Source organism: Marmota monax, unplaced genomic scaffold (genome assembly GCF_021218885.2).
Source record: "Marmota monax isolate L192 unplaced genomic scaffold, Marmota_monax_Labrador192_F-V1.1 WCK01_AAM20220418_F8-fsc00092, whole genome shotgun sequence".
In the NCBI taxonomy this organism is placed as follows: Eukaryota; Metazoa; Chordata; class Mammalia; order Rodentia; family Sciuridae; genus Marmota; species Marmota monax.
Genome location: NW_026692583.1, coordinates 5,011,793 through 5,027,957, shown reverse-complemented (window position 1 = coordinate 5,027,957; position 16,165 = coordinate 5,011,793). Strand labels below are relative to the sequence as shown.

Sequence of the window (16,165 nt, the reverse complement as noted above, 5' to 3'; positions counted from 1 at the left end):
CTCTTCCTCTTCATTTTCTTCCTCTTCCTCCTCCTGCCTTATTCCTCTCCTCTTTTTCTACTTCTTCATTTTCTGCCTCACTCCCCTTCCTTCTCCCCATTTCTTTTGTTACTCTTCCTCATCCTCTTCTGTCTTCATCATCCAGCCACTTCCATGTCCTGGGTATCTGAGTTGGACTCACTCCTTTATCATATCACACATCTAATTTCCCCTACAACCCACTAATAACTCCCATTGTATGCCCATTTTACAGAGGGGACAGACCTTGAAATGGCCTGCCCATAGTCACACAGAAAGTTAAAGGGCTGAGCTGTGAGCCTGGGTTTTCTGACTCCAAAATCCACATTCTCGCCTCTGCACGAGGTAAAAGAGACAAGGCCTCTGTGATCCTGGATGGACTGAGCCACACAGAAGAAACCAAGAGCAATGAAAAGGAAATCGTCAGACAAAATTGGCCCAGGAATTTATTACACTAACCACATCATTAGCTGACAAAAAGAATCTGCACAAAGCCAGGGAGAAGAGGAAGGGGTGCATGTGTGGGTGGGGGGTAACCCAGCCTTGTCACAGGTCCTGTCTACCTTCATGTCAAAGCTGCCTCTTAAACAGAGGTTAATCTATTTCCTTTATCAAATTCTCCTGCTGACAGACAATGTCACAGTCACTCATCTGTCTGACCTGAGCTTTGTTCTTTTGGACATCTAGAGGCTCCAGTGCCTTTGAGGCCAGAGGGCAAGATCTTGAGATGGCTCCTCCTCCTCAAGATGTCACATGAGGAAAGTTGGCCTAAGAGATGTGTGATTACTTATTTTAGAGACCTATATTTTCTGCTTATTTATTTATTCATTCTGCAGTGCTGGGGTGGGACCAGAGCTTCATGCATGTCAGGAGAGAGCTCTACCACTGAGATGCACCCCATCTTGGAGACCTATCATCTTTTGAAAATGACAAAGGAAAAGGGGATCCAGCCTGGCATTTTGATCGAGGGCCTCAGGACTTAAGCTGGTCGTCCTAGCTAGAATTTCCTCGGCACTTTATGCCAGCAACTCTATCAAGTGTATTTAAACATCAACTATTTCACTTCAGCTCCACAATAACTCTGAGACTGGTGCTCTTATTGCACATCCAGGGCATTTTAAAACATGGATACAAATCCTTATAAGCTTGGACTGTTCCATCCAGAGTTGGGCTCTCTGTCTCCTTCCCTTGAAACTGAACAGACGTGGACTGCTTCTATGAGTAAAGCACAACAGAAGTGACACTGCCAAAGTCCCACCTCACTTGCTAATTTGGCTGCTCTTCAAGCTATGAGCTGCCATAGAGGAAACACAACGGCTTGGAAGCAGCCATATTGGGAGGAAGCCCAAGCCACAAGGCAGGTCCACACGCGGGTACGCTACTCAATCTCTCTGCTGAGCCCAGACTTTGACTTCTCCAGCCAGGCACCAGACATGTGAGTGAAGAAACCTCCAGCTCATATCAGAGGTCAGTAAACTTTTTCTGTAAAGAACCTCACAGTTGGGCTGGGGATGTGGCTCAAGTGGTAACGTGCTTGCCTGGAGTGCTCGGGGTGTTGGGTTCGATCCTCAGCACCACATACAAATAAAATAAAGATGTTGTGTCCACCAAAAACTAAAAAATAAATATTAAAAAATTCTCTCTCTCTTTAAAAAAAAAAAGAACCTCACAGTAAATATGTCAGGCTTCACAGTCCACACCATTCCTGTCATGACCTCTTAACTCTGTGATTGCAGTAGTACCAAGGCAGTCACAGACAATCTAAGGGTGGCTATGTCCCAATATGATTTATTAAAATATCAGATGGTGGGCTAGACTTGACCTGTGAGCTATAATGTGCCAATACAGGAGTTTTCTCAGTTGAATCCCTGGACATCACAGAGCAGAGACACTCTTGTCCCTTTATGGTCTATCCCAGTTCCAAACCCACAGATTTGGAGCATCATACCAGAACGCTGTTATAAACTAAGGTTGGGGTAGCTTGCAGGGCAACTGCCGATAACGGAACCACCCCCATTTTACACATAGAAAAACTGTGGGCCAGAGAGTTTAAATTACTTGTCCAAACTTTCACAGCCAGTAGGTCAAGGAAGCCAAGGCTGGATGCCAGGTTTTCCTGACTCTAGAGGCCAAGGTCACTTATCTGCTAGATTGATGTCACAAGGAGCCAGATGGTGAATGGCTCTGAGCTCTAGGAGTAAAAACTGTGGATGAGGGTGTGAGAGCAAACAGACATCTGGGTTTGGCGAGGAAGCATGGAGGGAGAGATCAGAGATGGGGGAGGGACCCAATTCTGCAGGGATGTGTGGGCTGCAGTGGAGAATCTGATTTGTTTTCTGAAAGCCATAGAAAGCCATTGGATGGCATTTCAGCACAGAGTGACGAGGTTCCAATTACATGAAGAATCACTCTGGCTGCTGTGTGGACTGGGGAGGGGCCATCCCTCTCTAGTCTTCCCAAGAAGTCAGACCGGAAGGTCCACCGCCATCCAGATGCTCAGCCGGGACCTGACTCAAACCCATGACCTCCCCCCGTCTCCAGGCTGATTCGCTCTTTACCCACTTCAAACACAAGGCAGGAAGGGAAAGGGTCCAGAGGGGCCCACTCTTGACGAGCCTCCTGTAGAAGGAAAGCCAGCTAACTGGCCACTGCTCACAGCTCAGGGCCCCTACAGATCTCCGCCCACCAGTCTCCACCAGAAGCTGAGGACCAGATGCCCTGCCCTTAGTCCAACAGATGCTCAGAAAGCCAGGAACCATCTGTGCAGCTCATCCGGGCAGATGGGGAGACGTCTCTCGGAGCAGAACAGGCAGGATCTGAGCCGCCGGGGAAGCTCCCTGGTGGCTTCCGCTCCCATGCCTGGTGTCCCATCCCTGCACACGCATTCATCCGGTTCCCTGTGTCCGCTCTTTAAATTAGACAGACTCCTGGCTTGTGCATCTCTGCGGATTGCTGGATGCCCCTCCACCCAAGCCCTAGCGCCCACACGAGCTGCCAGGTGTGTGCCGCAGTCCCGGGTCAACCCATCCTCTCTCCTGCCCACCACCTGGTAGTGCCAGCCCCACATACCCCACATGCCCCTCCCAGCCGATGCCCAGCCTCACCTTGTTGATTTTGTTGGTTTTGGGGAGAGTCTGACTGATGTGCAGGTCCGAATACCGAGGTGGCTTCCGGACAGGGTTGTTGATGTCACACGGGACCGACTCTGTCCGGACCAACCTTGCTGGATCCGTAGGGGTAAAAGCAATGATTTGAGAGTTTAAGTATCACTTTGGTTTTGATCATGCCAGGAGAGCAGAGTTGAGCACCCACCTCGAGGACCCGCCCCAACAGTGGAAGTGACAGTCACTGTGATAAGATCTGGGTGCTCTCTGAGGTTCCTCAACTCTTTGCATTGTCAATTCATGACTCTTGGCAATAAAAATGATTATCAAACCCCCCCCAAGCTATTAAGTTCTTTTTTTCCACCCACACCACCACTGTTTCATATTGACACTCATCTCAGAATTGAACCTCCCTTAAAATACAAGAAGGTCCTGATGTCTCGGGGCCTATGATTCACAGACAAGCTCATGAGACCGCTGTCCCTGCATTCTCTGAGCGTCGTGTTAGAATCACCTTTTGTTACTTTCTGGGTTTAGCAGGACTGAGCAGCCTGTTGCACGTCCATCCTTTGTCCCAATAACCACGGAACCCTAAAAGAAAGACTCAGCTCGCCCAGCACCCCCTGGGATCACGCCCAAAGCCACACAGGAAGCTGAGCATACAAGCAATGCTCAATAAATGCGTCTGACTCCAGATCACATCATCAGTCCCCTCTCCCCTTTGGTGAGGGACAACAGGGAGAATCGAAGAATGAGAACCGGGTGCCTGGCAGTGGCTCTCTGTTAGTTGCGAGGGCGCCAGGGCTGGTGGGGAGGGGAGCGGGTGGAGAAGTTAAAGCACTGACCCAGGGATGTAATTTCTCTGCTCAGCCTGAGCTGTCATCACCATGGAAACAGACTATTTTCTACTTCCCCCCAACAATGGGGAGAAGGAAGAAACTGGCCAACTTCTAGAAAGTTCAGTTTGCTTGTGCCTGTGGTCTTGGAACACAAGGGGCATGACCGTGAAGGTGGGTGGGTGGGAGGGAGCCTTTCTTCAAATGCCAGCCTCTGAGCGCAGGTCACCTTCCAGCAGGTTGGGTCTCGCCTCCACGTGGGAGTCCATGGGGCTCCAGCAGGACCCACCATGCAGAGGAATTGGGTGGGAGGAGAATTCCCCAAGGAAGCTGACCCCCAAGCCTAGGAGCTCAAGGGCTGTGAGGATTCAGGTTTCAAAATAGCCTCACTGAGTGCACCCAGTTACTCCAGGAACAGATGGTTCTTAATTAAGGATGTGGGGAGGGGAAGGAGAAGAAAGTTCAATTCTGTTCCTTTGCTTCTCTCTCTTCCAGGAGATCAATGTTGCAAAGATCATCAAAAACCAACTGCCTGTTGGCATCGAGACTGCTTTGGGTAGCAATTTGCCTCCTTCTTTAAGTTTCCCTTGGATTTCTTCTAAAATTAGGCAGCTTCCCCTGAGCATGCTCTAACCAAGGCCAGGGATATGGGAGAATGAGGAGAAAAGATCAGATTAGCAGCTTGCTGTACCTGAAAGTCGCTTCCTGGTGGCTCTAAGGTGCTGCTCAATGTCTACATGGGGTGGTGGCCAAGATGCAGCCAGAAAGAATTTTAAATATTTAATGAGTTGCTAACAGTTACAAATAAGAATACGGCCCATAAACCTCTCTCTCTGGGCTTTGGTTTGAAACATCTAAGGCTCTGGCAATACAGGTCTGCACTGTGCTGGAGTGGCCACGCTCCAGACAGCACGCACCCAGGCTTTCCAGCTGCCATGGCCCCAGGTGGCTAGCTCCTCTTATGTAGGATGCTAGCTTGGCCCTTGCACGCCTCCAAGTTTTCATGCAACTCCTGTTCATGAGCAACACTTTTCAACTTTAAAGGACACGGAGATGCCTTCCAAATACTATTGCAAATGTGGATTCTGATTCAGTAGGTGTGGGGTGGGGCCAGAAATGGTGCATTTCTAAAATGCTCCCAGGTGATCCCAGGCTGCTGCTCCATGGACTGTGCTGTGAATGGCAAGGGTTTGGACCACGAAGTCCAGGAGAAGTTTCTGCAGTGAGGAAAATGCTCCAATCTGCCCCATCCAATATAGCAGCCACATGGGGCTGCAGAGCTCTTGAAGTGTGGTTGGTGGGGGCTGAGTAATTAAATTTGTATTTTAATGTCATTTTAGTTAATCTAAACTTAAATAGTCAGATGTGGTTGGGAGCTACGTTATTGGTCAGCACAGGCCTAGAGAGTCCCCCCAGGGATGAACTGCAATATGGATGATGGAGTCCGAGGATAACGACTCCAAAGGGCAAGAACTGGGGGAATGGAGTTTAAAAACTGGACTAGCAGGCTTTGCAAAGAGTTGGCCCCTATCGAGTCCTTGGAAGGCAGGGGAAATGCCTTTTCTTCCAGCTAAACTGGTCTTGCTTTTGCAACACTGAAAGGCTGGTAATAACCTTCTGGTCTGGTCAGGTTGGTCTAGACACTCCCAGGGCCCCAGAGAGTGACATACAGATGGCCCAAACTAACAGATCTGAGTCACACCCCTCCCCAGGCACACTCCTGCAAGGCCAAAGGATTGAGTGTGGAGAGCACATCATGGACAAACCCTCGCCAGCACTGTTTCCAAGAGGGAAGGAAGAGCAACAGAGCTGGGGGAAGGAGAAGAGAACAGAAATTGTGGGAGGTGAGGACAGGGGTGGTGAACCTGGGGGCTGAATATCAGAGGGACCGGGATAAAAGCAAGGAACAGGGAGGACAGACATACAACATGGATAAAGGACACAGCTGCCAGGAAGAAGGTGCCCGGGAAGCAGAAGGTGTCTGGAATCATGCCAGGTGGGGTGGCTATTTTGGGTGGTCTGTAGGAGCACCCCCACCCAGGGCAGCAAGGGTTAAATACTTACCACCCCGGTGGATGATCAGGAGGTGACAGGGCGGGGCTTCTTTGGTGCATTTGTTGTGGCACTTTAACCTGAGAAAGAGAGAGAGAGAGAGATGGGTGGATGAGTGGGCAGGTGAACTGACGGACAGGATGGAGGAGTGAGTGGATTAGAGGAAGGATGGACAGATGGATGGAGGAATGGGTGGGTGAGTGTATGGATGGGTGAGTGGGTAGACAGATGGAGGAGTGGAGGGAGAGGTGAACAGATGAAGGGAGGGATGAATGGATGAGTGGATGAATGGCTAATTGGAAGGATGAATGGATGGATGGATGGATAGATAGGTGGATTGGTGGATAAATGGGTAGATGGATGAATGAGTAGAGGGATGAGAGGATGAATAGATAGGTGGATGGATGGATGGATGAGTGAACTGACAGGTGGATGGATGAGTAGATAGATAGGTGAATGGATAGATTGGTGGGTGGATGGATGGATGGACAGATGAACAGATGAATAGATAGGTAGATGGAAGAATGGATAGATGGGTGGGTGGATGGATGAGTAGATACATGGATAAATGGGTGAGTGGATGGATGGATGGATGGACAGATAAATAGATGAATGGATAGATGGGTGGGTGGATGGATGGATGAGTAGATAGATGGATAAATGGGTGGGTGGGTGGATGGATGGATAGATGAGTAGATGGGTGAGTAGATGGATACATAGGTGGATGGATGCATGGATGGATACTGAACTGATAGATAGGTGGATGGATGGATGGATGGATAAATAGATATGTGGATGGGTGGATAGGTAGGTGGTTGGTTGAATGGATGGATGGTGGATAGATAAGTGTGTGGATAGATAGATTGGTAGATGGATGGATGGATGGATGGGTAGATTGAAAGATAGGTGTGTAGATAGATGGGTTGATGGATGGATAGATAGGTATGTGGATAGATACAGATGGGTGGATGGATGGATAGATGAGTAGATGGATGAGTGGATAGATGTATGTATGTATGTATGTATGGATGGATGGATGAGTGAACTGATAGGTAGATGGATGAATGGATGGATAGAGAGGTGGATGGATGTATAAATGGAAGAATGGGTAGATGGGCAGATGGTGGGTGTGTGGATGAATACAGTGGGTGAGTGAAAAGGTGCCTCAGTGGTCTGGAGACTCTGGACACTGGTTAGATGTTAGATGGGACAGGGCAGCTACTACAAAGACTGGAACCCAGATAATTAACTGTGGAGAGGGGCTGCTGCCTCCTCAGTCTCTCGGCTCCATCCCGAGTGGTCTAGTAGTGGATAGCAATTGTTCCACCCCAGCGCCCACGTGGACTTGATGTGTTGAAGCACACCCTGTCCCATTAGTCAGTACTTAGTGTTGGCACTGCCATTCTAATGACCATGTGCCTGATTTTCCAGTCACTGTACTAAACACTTGGCATATACAATGTCGTTTGATCTTCATAACAATGTTAAGAAATGGGTAATTTTTTTTAACATTCTCATGTTCAAGGTGGAAAACTTGGGTTAACTGGACTTGATCTGGCAGTAAACCCGGGTCAGTTGTCCCAAAGTGGGCTGTCACTCATCCTGAAGGCTCAAGCTGTAGGAGACTTGAAGCCAGAGCTTCCCATCAGGGTGAGATTAGCAGCAGGTACGGAGAGGTCTTAATCTGAAGAGTTTAGAATCAAAATCCCTTCTTTGAGACGAGCCTATGATGTCACCTTACTTTCTCCCCACAGTTGCCTGAAATTGCCAGGACAATAGAGATGCCAGGTTCCTGCAGGCAACTTCACGCCCCCCCCCCACGGATTCCCTCATCATGCTCAGAACCCTGACTTCCAGGAGCCCGTGGCTTCCCCAGGTGATGGCCCTCGGGCTGCCTAGAGGGTCAGTATCAAAACAGAACCTCAGAGATACCATGCAGACAAGTGGGAACTTGGGATCCGTCTTCTCATCTCTTCCCCTCTGTGTTTGTGGGGAGGGCAAACAGAGGAAGTCACTGCAGAGGGTGGCAAGAGGGTGACACAGAAATACAGGGAAATGGAATGGGGAGCCAAGGGATGGGGGCAGGGTCCCTAGGCAAGTGTCACCTGGGAGTGTTTCTCCCAAGAGGCACACTGGAGTTAGGGGACAAGAAAGAGACTTGGGGGGCTCAGGGGTCAGAGGTTAAGGGTCACCCAGGCCAAGTGCAGGAGAACAGAACGGGTGGAGCCAATCTGAGGAGGGATGTGGGTGGGCCCCGAAGCCACGCAAGGAGCCTACATCTGATTCCACAGGTACCAGGAACCCCGGGAGGGTCCGGAGCACTGTGACCCAGCCTCACAGGTTTGGGAAGCCCTGAGCTGGGGAATCTGTGGATGCCACCCGGAGTCCATCCAAGGAGTGTCTGCACTCAAAATAGCTAGACTCCACCCTGGAAGCTTCCAGAAAGAAATTCTTCCTTCCTGCCACCCCCACTCAGGAGTCTTTCTAACCAGCCTGGCTGGAAGGGTGATTGGCAGATGCAGAGAAGCCCTCTGCTGTGGGGACAAGTGACTGCACCTAACCTTGGGACCACTGCCAGACCAGGACAGGACAGGCAGGCCCTCCGTGACCTTGGTCTGTTTTCTGCCCTCCCCACCCCCGCCTTCTCCCCTTCAGTCTCTTGCTGCGTGTGTCTTGCAGAAATGGAAAAGCCTCCCTTTACCCCTGGCCAAAGGGAGTGGGACCCGGGACGCTTTCCCTTCCAGCCAGGGGGTTCACTGGGCCTGGGAACGAGCCCTGCTCCTGCAGGGACCCCAGGGATATGTCTCTGTGCCCAGGGAGACACTGAAAGCACACTCAGGGCTCTGGAGTGAGGAACTGGGGCTGCACACCCAGGCTCTGCTGATGGGCGGGATTAGCCCTGTGATGAAGTGACATGGCCCTCGGAGGGAGGGTACGAGGGACCGCAGCCAGGCTCTGGGCCAGGCAGGCAGGGTCCCACTTTTCCAGCTGGGGATGCACATCAGCCCCTTCAGATTAGATCCCCGTTTTCACTGCCTAGGGAAGAAAGAGCATCCCGCACGGTTCTCAGAACACCCACCTGCTGCCAAACCGCATTCCCAAGCCGCACCTTCCAGGGTTCTCGTGGGGAAAGTGGGGGGTGGGGGGAATTTGTGGCAGAATGCGTGAAGACCCCCACAGAGTCAAAGGAAGGTACTCTTCTTCCCAGATGAGAGATGTCTGGGAAACGAAATCTTCTAGAAGACAGTGCTCCCTCCAGAGGGAAGTGGGGTCAGGAGGGTATACCAAACCAACCTCGGTTCAAATCCTGAGGCCTCCACTCCCTGGCTGGGACAACTTGGGCAAGGCCCTGACCCACTCTGAACCTCAGTTTCTTCCTCTGTGAAGTAGGGACAACCATCTCATCTTCCTCACAGGGTTGTAGAAAGGACCAATGTTAGGAAACCTAGGACAGACGCTTGGCTCACTGTAGGTGCTCAAGAAGTAGCAGCCACCCTACCTTTAACTCCTCTACTTTCCATCATTACTGCTGGTTTGTGCAGCAGCTCCAAAGCGCACACCCAGACTCATTGCTGGAAGACTTTTTCTCTGGTTGGAAACTTGGGCTGGCTGGGGAACCTGGAGCCCTCAACCAACCATGGTGGGAGTCGGTTGATGAACAGCCCAGTCTCCTCTACCTCGGGTGCCATGATGTCTGCTCGTGGTAAGACTAGACCCCAGCTGCCCGCGGCTGTGACCTGCTCTTCAGTGTACCCAGGACTGGTCGCCTTCTCTCCCCCTGCTTCCCTCCTGCACCCTCTTAATGGTGTGACCTGGGACCACCTCTCAAACACGTGCCTTGGAGCCCTTGGCTTAGGATCTAGGGGTCTGGATAAGACACCACGATTATTAAAAAAGATTCCCAGCACCAAAGTGACACGTCCCATGGCTTGGCCATGCTACCTTCAGAAAGCGTGGAATCTTGGGAGGAATTTATTTAAAACTTTCATTGAAAATAGCTTTCAAAAAAAAAAAAAACTTCCAAGGCTTAATAGGATAAGCTTCAATTATGGAGAGGAGCTGCTTGGTTGGAACATCTCATTGCCCCAAAGGAGCCGCTGGCTAAATGAGACATCTCTCCAATGGAAAGTTAAATATGCAAATTCACCTTAAATATGCAAATTTTATCTTAACTATGCAAAACGGGGTCTCTCCCCATTCACATTAACCTGGTGCCTAATGCATGAGGCAAACACTGGAGAGATGGAGAGAGGGAGGGAGGGGGAAAGAAAGAAAAAGGAAAGATGGACAGGAGGGACACTGTCCAATAGGGGTGACCTGGGAGGGTCACAGTCTCTCAAAATTCTTGGGAAAATGACGTCTATTTCTTATCATTTGCTTGCCTCTTAGTGGAATGCAAACTACGACCCTCTCAACAGCCTCTTCCCTCTTCTCTCCAGAATGGGGCCGGAGGTAGGATTCGGCCAGAAGCAAACTGGACCGCCATGGATCTTGCCCAGGAACCGTGGGGGACAAATGGCCCCTGTTACGAGAAGCTCTGCTGTTTCCTTAATAGTTTTGTCACAGCCCACGGCGGACACAGGCCCGGAGCCCAGCAAGGAGCCGGGGTCAGGACACTCACCAAGTGGAGGAGCGACAGGCCAACTCCTGCTGGGGAGAGTGTCTCATCGACTTCCAATGGTTCCCTGGGGATGCTCACCGACTTACGGAAACTGCTGGGGGCGGCCGAATCCCCCATTTCCACTTTCTCTTAGTCTATCCCAGCTTAATGGCAATAGCCCACCTGCCCTTCCTTACAGAGTTCAAATGCAAATGCTTTCAAAAGCTGCACTGAAACCCAGCTCAGGGGATAACAAGCACCAACATCAGCCCAGAGCTCTGTGCAGCCCACTGACCCTGGACCACAGTGCGGTAAGAGGTGGAGGCTGTTGTGCCCATCCCAAAGCCAAGAAGACTGAGGCCCAGGAAGCAGCCCAAGTCGTACTCGTGGTAAAGGGCAGAGGAGTAGAGACGATTCACTCATTCACACCCACAACAAACATTGTTTGGTTCCTCCTCGGTGTTCAGTGGACCAGGACTTCTTTCCTTAAGGGTTTTACCATCCAGAAAGGAGCTTATTGTCCTGGGATATAAAGCCATCCTCTGTGACTTCAAGCACGAACGTCTTTCCATTCATTCACTGCTTGAAAACTGCCCCTTAGAAATGATCCTAGGGGGAAGTGAACCCTGTTTCCTTGTCTCTGTGACGGAGAGAACCACTTCCTCTCCAGAGGTTGCCGTTGAGAGCTTCTTGACCAGTAAAGATTTCCTGAGCACTTACTAAGTGCCAAGCACTTGCTCGCCCTGGAGGTAGGCGCCATGAACACCCCCGACATGATTGTCCTGGTCCCCTCATGAGGTTGGCTTCATCCTGAGAGTTAGGGGACCCGGGGTTTCAACAGGGCGGTGCATGCTGGGTAAGCGTTTTGGAAAGAGCCCTGTGGCAGCCGAGGTCCCGTCCCCCCTTATCTTTCCGGCTTTCTGCACCACTTTCCTTCCCAGGTCACTACAGGCTTCTCACAGTGTCACTAAACCAAATCATGACCCCCTCCCAGCCAGGCTGTTTCACTGCTTGCCCCAACTAAGCATCTTGGTCTCATTTTGAGCCCCCTGTGGTTCTCAGTGCAGCAGATGCTTCTGGAAATGCGCTCAGAGCCGGGCACTGACACAGCCCTTCTCCCTCTGTCACCAGCTAGGTGGGGTCCAGCCCCTCCGCCTTCGGCTCCTGGAAAGAAACCTCTAGTAGGTGGATGAGCGCAGGGCGGTGGCGGGAGTCAGGACCTACAAATCAGACTGGGAGCCAGGACCGTTCCCTCCACGCGGGGCTCTGGAAGGGAGCCCACAGATGGTTACCTGTTGGGCATGATTTCCTGCTCCCCTCCCCAGCCTCCCTGAAAGCACAGGAAGTGACCTTAGAGTCTCTTTGCCTCCCCGGACGTGGAGATGCTCTCAGACTCTCTTCTGCATGTTTAGTTCCAGGAAAGGCAGGGTAGAAGCTGGCCTTAGTGGCTGTCCTAATGACCAGACCTTGGCTGGAAGTGGTTTAGTGCGGCCTTGAATGAGAGGGGTCCACCTCTGAGGAACAGATTGGCCCACCAGAGACCCTGGGTCAGTCATTTACATTTTTTTCTCTTTTTTTGGTACCGGGGATTGAACCCAGGGGCACCTAACCACTGAGCCACACCCCCAGCCCTGTTTTAATATTTCATTTAGAGACAGGGTCTCTCTGAATTGCTTAGCGCCTCCCTTTTGCTGAGGCTGGCTTTGAATCGCAATCCTCCTGCCTCAGCCTCCCAAGCCGCTGGGATCACAGGTGTGCACCACCACACGGGGGCCAATCATTAACTTCTGAAGGCTTATTTTTCCTTGTCTATAAAATGGGGATAATAACAGACCCCCACTTGGATTGTTGCAAGGGTCACACGGGATTCTGCCTGCGATGTGTTTGGCAAACTTCTGGAGCTTGGGGAGGTTTCGGGGCATAAAATCACCAAGAGCATCAACACGTCCAGTTCCGGCTTCAGCTCCCGGTGGAATCGCGATCCTCCCTCACATACGATATTTGGACCCCCCCATTTTTTTTCTTCTAATAGGTTAAGAACATGCATATACAGGACAATGAATTTCCCTGGCAATTATGGCCAAAGCTGAAGTGTTTCTATTCAGGGAAGAGTAAGTTCAAGACTCAAGCGGGGGATCTGGAGATGCATGCTCATAATTATATCCTGCCAATATCCTGCCTGTTGTACCGATTCCCGAAGCTTCCAGGGACTTCTCCGCAGCTGCAGCATCCTCCTCATCCTCTCCCCAGTCTGGGAAGGTCTCAGCAAACGCTGCACCCGGCAGCTCCAACCCATCCTGGCCTCCTCCCCGCCTCCCCCTCCTCCTCCCCTGTGGCCAAAGCTGTTTTGCCAAACAAGAAATTTCCAGATAAGACATTGTATTGGGGTGCAAAAAAGATAGGCAAGGAAAACACACCAGACAGGGCCAGGGGGAAACTGAAGAGTGTAAGGAATCTAAGGGAAAAGACCCCATTACACTGCCCAGCTGGGGGGGTGGAGGGTGTGGCCCCCTTAAGTGCATGTCAGCGTGTCCCCTCAGACTCTGCAGGAGGGGAGAGGGGACTTGCAGAGAGGACACTAAATACCCCTGGATAAACCTGGAAGCTGTGCTCTAATTAATGCAGGCTCCCCAACACCACTCCTTACCTTACTAGGGAAATGATCACGGGTCTCCTCCAGAAGTGGGGGTGACCGCAACTGGAGCACAGGGACGTTTTTAGGTAGCACGGACCTAGACGGACTGGGGGGTTTCCGGGCACTCGGGTTTGCTAAACCTGGGAAAGTCCCAAGCACGCTGGGATCGTTGATTGCCCTAAGATACAATAGGAATCCTAACCCTCTGATCGCCCAGTAATTACGGGCTGGTAACCCTGTATTTCACCCTATCACCTTACAATGGGATCTTATGGTTCACCTTGTAAGCTGAAGGTTTCAGGAACCAATCCATGCACGGGACAGGCGCCGGACGGTTGGCACATTAAGACAGGACAATGCACGCCACAGTGCCACTTGTTGGGGACAAACCATTTTTGACACACACCTGTGTCTCTCCACCAGGGGCAATTCCACACTCGGCAATGTCTGGAGACAGTTTGGATTGCCCCTCCTAGGCGTGGGAGGCTGTAGTTGGCCTCTAGTGGGCAGAGGCTGAGGCTGCCTTCCTACCACACCCAGAACAGCCCCACCCCATGCAGCAAAGAATCTGTAGAGAAGCACCATCAGGACTGTCCCCTCTGGAAGGAGCCTGCAGATGGCCACCTGTTGGACATGCGCTCCTTCTCCCCTCCCCCAGCCTCCCTCCACTTAAACTCTGTTTTTCTAGAGCAGACGTTGCCTGAATCGCGATCGGGCATCTTCCTGGCAGAAATGCAGACAAGGGCAGGAAGGTTTCCAAGGAACCAGACCTCAGCCCGGCAGAAACCTGCGGAAGGACCCGAGAGTGAGGGAAGGAGGCAGATGGCCCAAGATGGAGGGCCGGGAACCCTTCCGCATCTCACTGCGGGAACAAACTGGTGGCAGCTGAATCCAGTTATCAGATGATAAGTGGAGTGTGCCGCAGCTCAGCCCTCAGCTCAACTCCACTCCGCGCTCACGAACCTACTAGATAAAGACGCCTCCGTTCAGATAACTGCAAATTGCTTTTGGAACCTTCATTTCCTATTAGTTCATTAATCTGTCTATTCAAAACTCCAACAAGACAGCTGATGATCATTCCGGAGGAAGTGGGCACTGAACCGAAGCGGAAGGGAAGGGGGTTTAGAGGAGAAGTTGTTTCTGGCTTCCTGGGTGGAGGGGAACCCCAAGTTCATTCATCAAGTTGGCGAGGGTGTTAGATCTCATTAATTAAGCACTTACTACGGGTCAGATGGTAGGATGAGCATTTTTCTGAGCAATTCTCTTACCTGGTGTTTTGTTTTGTTTTTTAAGCAGTCGAGGTTGGGACATATTATCATCTTTATCTCCACTTTACCGAAAAAGAAACTGAGGTTCAGAGAGGATCACACAACCAGTTGGTGGCAGAGCCAGGATTCCAATATGAGAATATCTGCCATCCATCCAGTTTCCTAATCATATATTATCTTTTTGACTCATCACACAAATATTTATTGGATGCATTTCTTGGATAAACAAGACCCACATAAATAGGGTAAGATTTAGGGACATAAGAAGAGCAGAACTTGAAAAGGAATCGTCAAAAGACTGTCGGTGCTTACAAAAGCCCCTCACATTATGAAACGTTCAGCTGGACAATAATGTTTGATTTTGTTTCCTAAACTACTACCTCTCTGTAGAGCAGTGGTTCTCAAAGCGGGGTCTCGGGGCCAACACATCAACATCTCTGGGGAGCTGGTTAGAAGTGTACCTCTGTCCCCAGCATCTCCCAGAGAGTCTGGATGTGAGGCCCTGGGGTGGGGCTCAGGACTCCGTGTTTTAACAACCCTCTGGGGCACTCTGATGCCTGCTTCACTTCAGGGCCCATGATCTAGAAAAAGAAAAGGAGCTCAGAAAGGGGACATGAGACCCGACTCACACTGCCCGGGCCCAGGACCCATCATCTGATGCAGGCCAGGGGCGGGGCCTGAGGAGGTGCATCCGTAACCAAGGTGATGCTGCTGATGCTGGTCTGGGTACCACCCCCAGAACAGCAGGCTCTGAGCCAAACCCTGTGGCCCCGGGAGTTTCTGGCACTCACAGGATGAGGATTGCTCTGGATTAAAAAAAAAAAAAGAAAGAAAATCTTTCCCTTCAGGGAAGATTCAAATCCATGCCTCTGGGCTCTCTAGGAGGTCAAGAAACCACCTGGAACACACTCCTGTTTTTCCAGAGTTCTCATTGGGTAGGAGACCTTCCTTGACCTCCTTAATCAAAATTGTAGCCCCCACCCTGGCCCTTCCTATTTCCCGTCTCTGATTTGTTCTTCTTAATGTTTAGCATCATCTGATCACACGATCTATTAAAACCCATCTACTCTGTTCACTGTCTGCCCACCTCCTGGCCCCCACCAGCACAGAGACTTTATCGGTTTTATTCCCTGTTGCTTTTCAGGGTCTGGAAGAGTGAGCACCTGCCGCATAGTATTCATGTATCACAGTTAAGCATCCCTAATCCGAAATCCAAAAGGCTCTGAAATCCAAAAGTTGTTAAGCACCAACAGAATCTGCAATTCCACACCCAGTCTCACGTGATGGGTCGCCGTCAAAACACAGGGGCCTAAAAACATTGCCCAGCGTTAACTTTGGCCTGTGTGTATGTGAAACATACATGAATGTTGTGTTTAGACTTGGGTCGCCTCCCCAAGTATGTGTATATGCAAATATGCAAAGAGTCCAAAAGGAGACTGAATCTGAAACTTGGAAGCACTTCTGTCCCAAGCATTTCAGACCAGGGATCCTCAACCTGCAGGAGTCATTACTGAGCCGAGGCACGTGGGTTGAATAAGTGCTCTAAGGAGCCGCCTCCCCGGGCTCGGGCACACCTCTCCTGAGTTCCCCTGTCGTACTTTTTAATGCAAGCTCTTCACTTTCATTGAGACTCACCCCTCTCCAGCGAGACT

The 16,165-nt window shown here is 50.9% G+C and overlaps 1 protein-coding gene across 1 annotated transcript in view; it reads right to left on the bottom strand.

Annotated features, from left to right (window-relative positions):
- Positions 1-16,165, bottom strand: part of Ksr2 (kinase suppressor of ras 2) — a 357,219-nt gene that overhangs the window by 68,878 nt on the left and 272,176 nt on the right. The window contains exons 8-9 of the mRNA XM_058579886.1: positions 6,023-6,090; positions 3,123-3,241 (exon numbers count right to left, since the gene is read on the bottom strand). Coding sequence (XP_058435869.1) covers positions 3,123-3,241; positions 6,023-6,090 — 187 coding nt within the window. The remainder of the gene's footprint in view (positions 1-3,122; positions 3,242-6,022; positions 6,091-16,165) is intronic.